This window comes from Loxodonta africana, chromosome 1, assembly GCF_030014295.1.
Source record: "Loxodonta africana isolate mLoxAfr1 chromosome 1, mLoxAfr1.hap2, whole genome shotgun sequence".
Taxonomy (NCBI): domain Eukaryota; kingdom Metazoa; phylum Chordata; class Mammalia; order Proboscidea; family Elephantidae; genus Loxodonta; species Loxodonta africana.
The window spans coordinates 116753444-116766372 of record NC_087342.1 but is presented as its reverse complement, the minus strand read 5'-3'; the positions used below and the strand labels follow the sequence as shown (position 1 = coordinate 116766372).

At 42.2% G+C, this 12929-nt stretch overlaps 1 protein-coding gene across 1 annotated transcript in view; it reads left to right on the top strand.

Moving 5' to 3' along the window:
* The window catches only part of CILK1 (ciliogenesis associated kinase 1), a 41587-nt gene that overhangs the window by 17148 nt on the left and 11510 nt on the right, over positions 1-12929 (top strand). The window contains exons 5-11 of the mRNA XM_023544842.2: positions 852-984; positions 1662-1833; positions 5078-5245; positions 5934-6254; positions 8127-8317; positions 8436-8584; positions 10892-11020. Of these exons, the coding sequence (XP_023400610.1) occupies positions 852-984; positions 1662-1833; positions 5078-5245; positions 5934-6254; positions 8127-8317; positions 8436-8584; positions 10892-11020 (1263 nt within the window). The remainder of the gene's footprint in view (positions 1-851; positions 985-1661; positions 1834-5077; positions 5246-5933; positions 6255-8126; positions 8318-8435; positions 8585-10891; positions 11021-12929) is intronic.

The following is a 12929-nucleotide window of genomic DNA, read 5'->3' as shown; positions in this document are numbered from 1 at the left end:
TTAAAGCAGACTTTTTTTTTTTTTACTAGTTAAGCTAAACGTTATTTGTTTTAAGAAGATTTCAAGGGATATTTTTTGGTCTAAGTTTTAAAGATTATCTCAGGGCAATAGTTTCAGGTGTTCATCCAGCCTCCATGGCTCCAGAAAGTCAGGAGTCCATGAGAATTTGAAATTCTATACTGCATTTTCCCCCTTTTGATGAGGATTCTTTTATAGAATCTTGATCAAAATGTTCAGTAATGGTAACCAGGCACCATCCATTTCTTCTGGTTTCATGGCAAAGGAGGTAGTTGTTCATGGAGGCAATTAGCCACACATTCCTTTTCATCCTCCTATTCCTGACTCTCCTTCCTCTGTTGCTCCAGGCGAATAAACTGTTATGCCTTGGAGGGCCACTTGCAAAGTTTTTTAAGATGCCCAGAAACTATGCAACAAATTAGGAGGTGGAATAGAATCACTAAACGCGTTATTAGGCCAATTAAATGGGATGTCCCATGAAACCATGCCCCTAAACCTCTAAACCAAGGAACCAGATCCCATGAGGTGTTTGGTTGCACACATAAGCAGCCCCATCGGCTATTGAGTATGGATATTTTAAAAGAAGTTTTTACTCTCAGAAAAAAATTACAAATTTTAAATGATTTTACATTTTGAGTTCATCAAAGGGAAATGAATGAAGTCTGTAGAGAGGCCCAAAGGGCTCTACATTATCAGCGGGATCATTACATACAGCCTTCTCTGTCATGCCAGGCTACTTTTTAAATTATAGTTGTTATGAAAAGAATGATACAGCTGCAAAGAGTAATGAAGGAGCAAACTTGCCTTTGGATCCTTCTCCACTGTCTCCACAGGCTTCTTCCATCGAGACTTAAAACCCGAGAACCTCCTCTGCATGGGACCTGAACTTGTGAAAATTGCAGACTTTGGATTGGCCCGAGAAATCCGATCAAGACCTCCATACACAGACTATGTGTCTACCAGATGGTGAATACTGTTTTTCTCACAATTATTTAATTGCATTTTTTTAAAAAAAACTATCCCATTATGCTGAGGGTAAGATTAGAGTCACAGATACTAACTTTTCAGTAGCAGAAGCAGTGCAGTTGGAAACACATATTTGTTGGTAGGTTGGCATTATACAAGGTTAAAAGCTTGTGCTGTAATTAAGTTGAAAAAGCAACCCATTATGCTTTTTCATGATATAAAATAATGTTTTGTATATAGGCCTGCCTGAGGACAGTTTCCCAGGAGTTATGTAAAAAATCACACTCTCCATAAACCTGTGGGGAAACCCAGCTAATTGCTATTTTAAAAACTTTCAGCCCCTAGGAATTTGATTTAAGCAGTTTGACATGACCAAGAAATAGCCTACATTCAGCAAGTTGTGTTCTCTCTGTTTCTTTCTCTGTTCATGTGTGTGTTTCTCAAAGATACTACAAGGCAGCTGAAAGAATCCTGTAGGGAAATACTATGAAGTAGAGAACTGCCACTTTGCCATAGCAGCCCTGGCAGTTGCCAACTCCTCCATGATTCTATGAATGACACTGAACTAGATAAAAAATAGAAATGTATAAATTCTCTTGCTGAGACTTGGCTATACTATTTAATTTAATTTCTGACCAGAGGAAGCAATCACTAGCAGTTAACATTTGTCCCCCCAGGTACAGGGCTCCAGAAGTACTCCTGAGGTCTACCAATTACAGCTCCCCCATTGACATCTGGGCTGTGGGCTGCATCATGGCAGAAGTGTACACTCTGAGGCCACTCTTCCCTGGGGCCAGTGAAATTGACACCATATTCAAAATTTGCCAAGTGTTGGGGACTCCAAAAAAGGTAATGATGTGGAATGAAAGAACGCCTGCGAGACAAGCCAGTGGCTTCCTATGCTGTCTCTCCTCAACCCCTGTGCAGCATGGGCACTGCTGATCACCTGCTCATTCTAGAGTCTTCCTTTTGGCCTCATAAATTCTCTACTGCCCATGTTCTCTGACACTGCTGGCTTCCTTTCTTCCTTCTGCTCTTAATTATGCTATATTATGTCATGGTTGTATCTGCTTTTTATTTTTTTAATCCCAAATAATTCTTTTTATTTAATTTTGTGTGTGTGTGTGTGTGTGTTTTAGGTGAAAGTTTACAGCTCAAGTTCATTTCTCATACAAAAATTTACACACATATTGTAATGTGACACTAGTTGCAATCCCTATAATGTGACAGTACACTCCCCCTTTCTACCCTGGGTTTCCTATGTCCCTCCAACCAGCTCCTGTCCCTTCTTTTTTTTTTTTTTTCATTGATGCTTGCCTCTGCTTTTCTCTGTGTCATCTCACCTCTCTTGCAGAGCTTCTTGGCTACAACATTTATATCTGTTCAGAAGTCTCCTATTAAGTCTCCTAAATGTAATCTGTAGCCCTCAAGTCCTTCTTTGATTACTCCATTCACATGATTAGAATTATCTGTGGGCTTTCTCCCTGACTTTTCTCATGCTCGCCTCAAACTCAACACATCTAAAAAAGATTACTTTTTTTCGGCCACCAAACTAGCTTCCTTCTTTTAATTCCCCATTTCCATCTCTGGTTCCATCATAAACCCAGGGCCCCAGCCTTTCAGGTTGAGCGTTTGCTTTACCTTCTCTCTTATTCATAACTCCCCCTTGTCCCTAATACAAGCAGCTAGTCATTAAATCCTGTTGACACTCCCTACATAACATTTCCCACATGAGTCTCATTCTTTCAAGACCCACTGCTGCCATCACAGACTGGGTCATGACCTCCCACATGTGTCTGGGCAGTATCTTCTCAAACTTTCTGCCTTCAAGGCCTTTCCCTCCAGCTTGTCTTTCAGTCTGAGGCCTGCTAATCCTCCTAAAGAACAGCTCTGGTACTGTCCTCCCCTCCTTAAAGTATTCGTTGGCTATGTGCCCTGGAATTTCTCCATTCCAGGCCTCTGCATAATACACCCTCTGCCTGGAGTCAACATCTCTCACATGATCCAGTTCTACTTCTCTTCCAAGGCCCCTCTGTAATCTACCTTCTCACTGTTTCTCTGATCTCCCTCTTTTTCACTTGCCATTGTCATCTCCTCACTGATCTTCCTGCCTCCATCTAACACTCTCCAGTCCATCCTCCACACCTAAGAAACTCTTCTGCATAGCTGGTATTACTGCCTGGCATTATATTATAAACCCACTGCCCGTGAGTCAATTCTGACTCATATCAACCCTATAGGACAGAGTAGAGCGGCCCGATGGGGTTTCCAAGGCTGTAATCTTTATGGAAGCTGACTGTCACATCTTTCTCCCATGGAGCAGCTGGTGAGTTCAAACTGCTGACCTTTCAGTTAGCAGCTGAGTGCTTAACCACTGTGCCACCAGGGCCACTTCATTATATTATAGACTTACTTAAAACAAACAAATCTGTTGTTGTGGAGCTGATTCTAATTCATAGCAACCTTATAGTACAGAATGGAACTGCCCCATAAAGTTTCCAGGGAGCAGCTGGTGGGTTCAAACTGCTGACCTTTTGGTTAGCAGCCAAGCTCTTAACCACTGTGCCACCAGGGCTCCATAGACTTACTTATTTGGTAATTACTTGACCACCCCTAGAATAGAAGCTCCATGAGGGCGGGGACTCTGTCGGCTTTATTCAATGCTTATCCCTTGTGCCTAGAACAATGTTTAGCACATAGTAATCTTCAATAAATATTTGCTTAAGAATCAATGAATGAAAGGCACCACCTAAAGTCCAAAGCCTTTGCCATGGCATGCAAGGCCCCAGTTGCCTGGCCCAGCCTTTCTTGCCATTCTGCTTTCCTTCCACCGCCCGCAACTATTTAAGTAAACTGCCTGGTACGCCTTGGTATGTTTGCATACACTGTTTTCGTTGCCAGGATTGTCTGTCCCCTTGGTCTGTATGAAGGCCTCCCTCCATGTTGAGACTCAGCTTATGTGTCACAAGAACCCGTTGGGATCTTAGAAGCTCTAGGCCTTCATGTTACTCTGTGCATGCTGTGTCCTGTGTCTTTAATACAATTATCTGTGTACGTATCTCTTTCCTGGGCCATAAGCTCATTCAGTTAAGGATTTGTCTTTGTTTATATGTATGCTAGTTCCATTGCTGGCACAGAAAATGTTTTAATCATTTGAATGGGATCACTAAGGCCACCTCTTCAACAAGATGTCCAGAGTCTCTTGCTGGAAGCTCTGCCTCTCCTGGATACCTGTATCTGTACCTCTCTGGTGGCCTTTCTCAACTTTTACTCTGTATCATTATTTTTCAATAAATGTCTTGTTTTTTCTCTTAAACAGTAATATCCTTAAGGGCAGGATTTTTACTGGATTCTCTTTGGATACCCAACAGCACTAAGCATGTAGCAAGCACTCAATAAATATCTAAGTGAATGAATAAGTGGGATTGCTATACGTAGAGCTACTTTGCTTTAAAAAAAAAAAAAAGAGAGAGAAGCAATTACATCAGGATGTGTCTTGTAAAATAGTAGAATGTTAGAACCAGAGGGAGCCCTAGAGACCATTTGTTCAGCGTTTTCCATCATTTGTTCTAGTATTTAGGGTCCCATAGGTATGACACCTGAAAAACTGGGGAGCTTAAGCCTGGGTGAAGCAGCTTTCTCTACTGTAGGACTTCTCAGAGCCTTATGTATGTGTTGAATCATCAAGATGGGGATTAATATGTAAGCTTTCACAGATGTGTTTGACCAGGAACAAGGAATTTTGTTTTCCTCCCGAAAATATCTATTAATATTTTCCAAAAGCTCTGTCCCATGGAACACAGTTGGGAAATACTAATTTGGTTCAACCCTAAACCCAAAGAGATGGACTTTCTTGTGTAAAGGGTATAAAGCTGGTGGCAAACTCATGATCTTTCACACTATTACCCAGACTTCATATTCTTTTTCACCTTTTGTCAGCATACCCCTCTGTTTCATCACACACAGTGCCACGGTAGTGAATGTGGGTATGGTAACAGAATCATTGCCCCCCCATTACGGGAACTCATGCCTGGATACAAACTCCTGTCACAGTGATTGGCTGAGTGAAGTCTTCCATCATTTCTTCTTTCAGACCGACTGGCCTGAGGGCTACCAACTTTCAAGTGCTATGAACTTCCGCTGGCCCCAGTGTGTACCCAATAATTTAAAGACCCTGATTCCAAATGCTGGCAGTGAAGCAATTCAGCTCATGAGAGACATGCTTCAGTGGGATCCCAAGAAACGGCCAACAGCTAGTCAGGTTTTCTTCCATTTGATATGTTTCTTATGAAGTTCATACCAAACTAAATAATTTCAACAAGTCTTATGTGAAATATTTTATTTGATAGTGTGGGTGGAAAGTAGTATCAAATACCACTAGAAGTGTACCATATAAGATATACAAACTTAAAATAGTTTGAAACATATTGTGTGTAGTTAAAGTAGTTAAGATTTAAACAGTATAGTTGCTTTGAAAATTAAAGTATAATTCATATGGTACGTCACAATAAATAGCTATATCTATCTGTATTTGGAGAATGTTTTTAAATATATTATCTTTGAGTTAAGACTGTAGCATTTTTTCATGATACTATTTTATAGTTGGCTTGGGCTAAGAAAAGCCCCTGGGTGGCACGAATGGTTTGCGCTCAACTTTGAGCATAATTGTTGGAGGTTTGACTTCACTCAGTGGTGCCACGGAAGAAAGGCTTGGCAATCTTCTTCCATAAAGACTACAGCCGAGAAAACCCTATGAACCAGCTCTGCTGTGTAATATACAGGGTCATCATGAGTCAGAATTGATCCAACTCAATAGCAATGGGTTTTTGGTTTTGGGGGGCTAAGAAACTGTAGTAAGCTGGTCACATGAAATAGACCCCAGTGATTCTGACGGTATTAGCCTTCCTGGCCAAACTTTTCTCCTAAAGCAACCTTATTTGTCATTCCAGGCCCTTAGATATCCTTACTTTCAGATCGGGCACCCACTGGGCAGCACCACCCAGAACCTCCAAAATTCAGGAAAACCACAGAAAGACGTTCTGGAAAAGGCAGGCCCACCTCCTCACATTAAACCTGTCCCTCCTGCCCAACCCCCAATCAAGCCACACACGCGGATTTCTTCACGACAACATCAAGGCAGCCAGCCCCCTCCACATCTCGTGTACCCCTACAAAGCAGAGGCCTCCAGGGCCGATCACCTGAGCCATCTCCAGGAGGACAAGCCAAGCCCGCTACTTTTCCCATCCCTCCACAACAAGAACCCTCAGTCGGTAAGCCATGGAGAGTCACCAGTGGGCTTTGCGTCTGGCTTATTCCTCTTCTCACCCCACTTACTGTGTGAAGTATTTATTTTTCAATTTGTAAGGTCTAATTATAGTAGATTTGTCTTTGTAATCACGTGGAATTGTGAAAAGAGCCTTGGCTTTTGATCGTTGTTATGGTTAGGTGCTGTCAAGTTGATTTTCAATGACAGCGACCCCATGCGATAGAGTAGAACTGCACCATAGGGGGATTTTGGCTGTAATCTCTATGGGAACAGATTGCTAGGTCTCTCTCCCACAGAGCCGCTGAGTGGGTTTGAGCTGCCAACATTTTGCAGCTGAACGCTTAAACTTTGTTCTGCTAGGGCTCTTTGGCTTTAGAATGAGAAGATCTAAATTCAGGTTCTGGCTCTGCCTCTTAATAACAGTGCCACTTTCGTGGACAGCTGTGCAGTAGTGGTTGAGAGCTGGACTCTGCGATGCTACGGTCTCAAATCCCCACTCTGCAGTTAAGAAGCTTGATGACATGTTACTTGGCCTCCCTGCTTCTTGTTTTCACACCTGTAAAATAAGGATAATGTTAGTACCTACCTCATATAATTGTTTTGAAGACTAAGTGAATTAATACTAGAAAATAATTTAACTAGTAGCTGGTGCCTAGTTAGCACCTGATGAATTGTTAGTCATTATTATTAACCCCCACGGGCTCAGTTTCCCCATCTGTAAAAGGAAGATCATAATGCATATCTTGCCCACCAGGCGGGATTGATCACGAGGATCAAGGGTCATGCTGCTTGTGAAAATGTTTTGAAAATCATAAAATGCTGTGCTAATACTTACAGACTATTATTCATGCAAATGCATTTCTTTTTGAGCCCAGATCTTTCTCCTCCTTTTGGCCTGATTTTCAGTAGATTCAGTAAAGTGATAACCCGACAAAGGATTCTTGTTACCATGAGCTTTGTGATGCTGTATGAACAGTCTGTTTTCTAACACCTTTATGTAAAAATCACACATTTTCTGTCAACTAGTATTCACTGAAGGAGCCCTGGTAGCACAATGGTTAAGGACTCAGCTGCTAACCAAAAGGTCAGTGGTTCAAATCCACCTAGCAGCTTTACAGGAGAAAGACCTGGCGATCTGCTTCTGTAAAGATTATAGCCCAAAAAAACCCTGCGGGGCAGTTCTGCTCTGTTACATGAGGTCACCATGAGGTGGAATTGACAGCACCCAACAACAACAACAGTATGCACTGACTGTTGATTCCTAGCCAGCACAGTGTGAGATACTGAAAGAGGCTACGGAGATGATCTCTCTAGGCTATTAAGTTTATCCCAACCTACAACCGGGAAATAGTGTGTTAGGAAATTTCCTATTATTGTTAATTTTGTGGTTGAGAACATAGCCAGTTCTTACTGGGTAGTCTACTGTGAAGGCAAGGAAGACATTATTTACATTGTTCTCTGTAAAACAGCAGATTGGCTGACGTCTTAACCATATTCTCTTATCTCTGTACTTACGACAGTGTACATCGTGTTCACTTTTTCAGGGAATGAGAATGAGAGACCTAAGTAAGAATCCAGCCATCCTCCTCACTTCATATATGAGAAGTATCTTAAATTTCTTTTAAAAAAATCTTTGTTTTATACAACTTCATGGCCCATTGGATGCAAACCAATGAAATGTGTCAGGATAGATGAGACATAGAAGGGTTGGGGTTGTGTTTTCCATGATTGCCCTTTCAGATAAGCAGTGCATCTTGGGAATGATGTGACCAGGATCCTCCTTTGCATAACAGAGGAAGTTCAGATGAGAATTGCTCATGAGTGACCTCCATTAATGCCAGGTATTGCTTTTTTGTCTCTCTACTTGCATACACAGAATATCCTAGCTGATCCGGAGCACAAAAATGGTGAGATCAAGCCAAAGAGTAGGAGAAGGTGGGGTCTTGTTTCCAGGTCAACAAAGGATTCGGATGATTGGGCTGACTTGGATGTCTTAGATTTCAGTCCAGCCCTCACCAGGATTGACCTGAAGAACAAGAAAAGACAGAGTGACGAAACTCTCTGCAGGCAAGTGTTCTGCTGATGTGTGTAAGCAGACAGGATCTGGGGTTTGTAAGATTATTTTTCACATATCTGGTGATGCTTACTTGCTCATGCTGACCTAAAACATGTTGTCTTGATTCAGATTTGAGAGTGTTTTGGACCTGAAGCCCTCTGAGCACATGGGTACAGGAAATAGTGCCCCCACCCAGACTTCCTCTCAGAGGCGAGACACGCCCACCTTGAGATCTGCAGCCAAGCAGCATTACTTGAAGCACTCACGATATTTGCCTGGTAACAGAAATGCCTTGTCTTTACTTTGATCATTGATAAAAAATCATTTTCTTGGAATCAAATATTCACAAAGATCCTGTTTTGGGAGACAGATATTTGGGGGTATCTCTTCAGAACTGGTAAGAACATCAGAGAAATAGTTGCTGAAGCCCAAGCTTCATATTTTTTTCTTATATAGTGCTTAAGATAAGAAACTTGACACAGGAAACCAGATCCAACCTCTGAGAAAGGAGGAACTGGCAAGAGCCAGGCAGCATATCTGAGGCCTTCCCAGCAGACCAAGGATTAGGAGAAACTGCCAGTCTTGTGTGTTTTAGGAAGCCAGAGGGTACAAGCTTGGTCACACCATCTGGGCAGTACTACAGGGGTTAAGTTTAAAATGATCGTTTGATAAATTCCTAAGCCTCTCTCTAGATTCTCCGTATTCTAAGCTTTAAAGCATGAACCCATCATTCATTCACAAATTCAATCACTTAACAAATACTTATTGAGCATCTACTATGTGCTGGTCACTGGAAATCTGGTCAGCAAAAGAGCCAACCAAAGTCACTTGATTGCACAACTCCAGGGTGCTCCGTCCACATCATAGCCTATGGAATGGCTTTATACAGCAGTCCTGCAGACAATGTCCTCACCCTTGTGCAGCTTATCTTCTAGTGGTGGGGAGGCAGACATTAAACAAATAGACAAACACAGTAATTATAATTGGTGATAAATAACATAAAGGTTGATAGAATGGGGGAAGAGGCACAGCTTTAGATAGAGTCGTCAGGAAAGTACTGTCTGAGTAAGTGACTGTCAACTGGGTGCCGAAGAATGAGAAGGAGCCAAATATGCAGAGAGCCAAGGGAAGAGCACACCAGGCAGAGGAGAGAGCAAGTGCAAAGGCTCTGAGGCAGGAAAGGGCTTGGCCTGTGAGAAGAACAGCAGCGAGGCCTGTGTGGCCAGAGCATAGTAAGAGAAGGATGCTATAGTAGGAGGAGTCTCTGGGTGGTGCAGATTGTTAATGTGTTCAGCTGTTAAAGGCTGGAGGTTCAAGTCTACCCAAAGGTGCCTTGGAAGAAAGGCCTGGTGATCTACTTCTGAAAAATCAGCCATTGAAAATCCTATGGAGCACAATTCAGCTCTGGCACACATGGGATCACCATGAGTCAGAGTCAACTCAATGGCGGTTGGTTTGGTTAATGTCATATAAGGCAATATTGGAGAAGTGGGCAGGGGGCTTATCTTTTGGGGTCTTGTAAGAAATTTGGATTTTCTTTCATGAGCAGTGGGAAGCTCTCGAAGGGTTGTAATTGGAGTGTAGAATGGGTGAGGCTTGGCAAGCTGTAGCCATGTCCAGGTGAGGGGATGGACTTGGACCGGAATGAAGTCAGAAGGAAGGGATGGAGGTGGGAATGGCAGGCCCTGCTGGTGCGTTAACTTCTTCGCTTCTAAATACTGCCAGACTTTATCGGGCTTGGCATGTGGCCTTAAGAAGATTGGCGCGAGGATGAGAGACTAGAGGACGGGGTATAGCAATGATACAAGTGTGAGTGGCAAAGACTCGAAGGACAGTGACCCCAGGCAAAACGGAGCAGGGGAGGAGCAGGCAAAAAGGGAGTAGGAGAGCAACTTCCAAATGGCTGTAGGGGAAAAGGGAAAGGATAAAAGATGAATTCCATCCTTCTGAAAAGCAGCTGCCACTCCTGATGTAAGAGGGAAAGTGAGCAGGTCTGGAGGGAAAGTGGGGTGTTAGGGTTTGGCTTGCAGTCGAAGTGATGGCGCGTTCACTCAACAGGCGTGTTCTAGTCAGTGAGGGTTGTTGGTACAGACGCAAGTCATCAGCACGTACGTGGTGGCAGTGACAGTCCAGGTGAGGTGAGAAGATGGGACTTCAGGAACAGAGTGCAGACAGAGAAGAGCAGAGGGCTCAGAGCTAGGAGGCAAAGGTGGAGGGTAGAGAACAGTTTGGACAAGTGGCAGAAAAGTAGTAGCCTGTGAAGGGGGAAGATTAGGAATGTCTGGGAGCACTGAAGCCCAGGTGAACACCAGAGAGAGTCAAGACAGATCCATTGGTAGAAGCCTAGAAGACCTCTCTCAGGCCACCCACAAGTGAGACAACATACTACTCCCCCGACCCCAGCTGCCAAAGGCAGCATCTTCCCTCTGCCATCTATCACACTGACACCATCCAAGTTGATTTTGCTTTGATTGTTGCATGACAGGAAATTTTGATCAATTGGATTCTGCATGAATTTCATCTCTGAATTTGGGTGCAAGATTAAATATGTATTTTACATTTTAAAATCATTTGTTCTCTATTAGGAATAAATATAAGAAATGGCATACTTCCAAATCCAGGCAAGGATTTTATTCCATCTAATCCGTGGTCTAGTTCTGGTTTGTCTGGAAAATCTTCAGGGACAGTATCAGTAATCAGCAAAATAAATTCAGGTGAGCAATGATTCTTAACTCTTTAAAGACAAAAAGCAGATTATCTGGGTGTGGCAAGATGGGTACAGAGAGACATGAGACAAGAGGGCCTCTTTTCTCTTGGCAGCAGGCCCTGGGGACTCAGCCAACTCCCCCTGGGGTCTCCCCTCGAGAGTAGCTGGACAGTAGAGCATAGTCTACTCTTGCTCAAGGGAAAAACAAAATAACTTAAAAAGTCTGACTGCCAACGCCCTGGGCTGCAGAGGCTGACCTCCTGAGATGGAAGTCAGTCTCTGCCTGCCTTGTTCCAGCACTTCCCCTCGTTGGGATCCAGCCTTAGGCCCAGGACATCAATGTCCCTTCACATTGGTAGGGGGACTGGCAGGCCTTTTGTTTGTTTTTTTCGAATGGATGAAGGAATGTCATAAGACTTCCAGGCAGATTGACCCTGGTCTCAGCAGACCAGTTGTCCACATGGTTTTTTCCTAACAGTGGCAGTCCCTGCTTCTGCACCTATATTGCCAAGTAAATCATGTGGGCTTCACTTCTCCCTGCCTTTGTCCTATGTGCTTATTTATTTTAAGAAATACAAAAAAGAAGAAGATAATACATCAACATCCAGGCACCCACAACCCAACTTAAGAAATTAAACTTTGCAAATACTCATGAAGAGAAGTATCTAGCCCTTTCTTTCCTCCCTTCCCCCCTCCCTAATGGCCTGATTTAGGTGTTTATTATCCCCACACATGTGTTCATTTATTTATTTTACTATACATGAAATATGTAGTATGGTTTTGCATGTTTTAAAATTTATATGAATGTGATTCTGGATCTCCAGTTCACTCATTTGAATAAATACGTGTGTGTGTGTAGCAGTTAAACACAAACACGTATATTCCATACCATACCACATTTATACTACACCATAATTTATCTCTTCTCTTCTTGATGAACATGTAGATTGTTTATAATTTTTGCTATTAGAAAGAGTGCTGAAATGGGCATTGTTGTACCTCATTTGTTGTGCCTATGTGTGAGAGTGTCTCTGGGTATAATAACTAGGAGTAACTATTTTAGGTTAAAGGATATGCTCATCTCCAACTTTACAGATATCGCCAAGTTGCTCTCCAGCAGGGTATGCGAGTTGCGCTGCATCCTTGATACCACTTGGTACTGTCAAGATTGCAAATTTGTGCTAATCTGGGTGTGAAATGGTTATCTTATTGTGGTTTAAACTTGCATGTCCTGTTTACTAATGAGATTGAGCATCTTTTCTGGTGTTTATTGACCATAAGTGTCTTCCCTTTTGTGACTTGCTTGTTCAGCTTCAGCACCCATTTTTGTATGTATTTATTCACCAAAAATGCAAAACATGTTCCAGCTGACCAACACAACTCCTCCCAGACCATTCTTCCCACTCTGCCTTAAGCAGTTTCCAGGAACACTGTGTTGTGAAGACAGAAAGCAATTCTTATTAACTCTTTTCCTAACAGATTTAACTTCTGTTTATGTAATGGCCAAGAATAACATTCTTCATTATTCCATGTGTACTTTTAAGCTTTAATAACAAGGGTTATATATAGTCATCCATCTATCCAATATATATTATCTACTATTTTTTTTTTTTTTTTACTATATGCAAGGCATTCCATTAACCTCCTAGAATACAAAGACGCATAGTATACAGTTCCGGCCATTAAAGCACTCTCAGTATGTAAATGCCATAAAAGTGAATTTATTTAATATATCTTAATCCTGGGTAATTTTTATGATTATAAAAATAATGCACGAAGATTTGTTGACAAGAATATTTGGTGTAGATTTGTAATAGCCAAGTAGTCAAGAGAATGTGTATGTTGATCCATAAGAGAATAACTGTATTCTAGAGTTTGTAAGTACTGACATGGAAGGATAAGCAGTCTATATTATA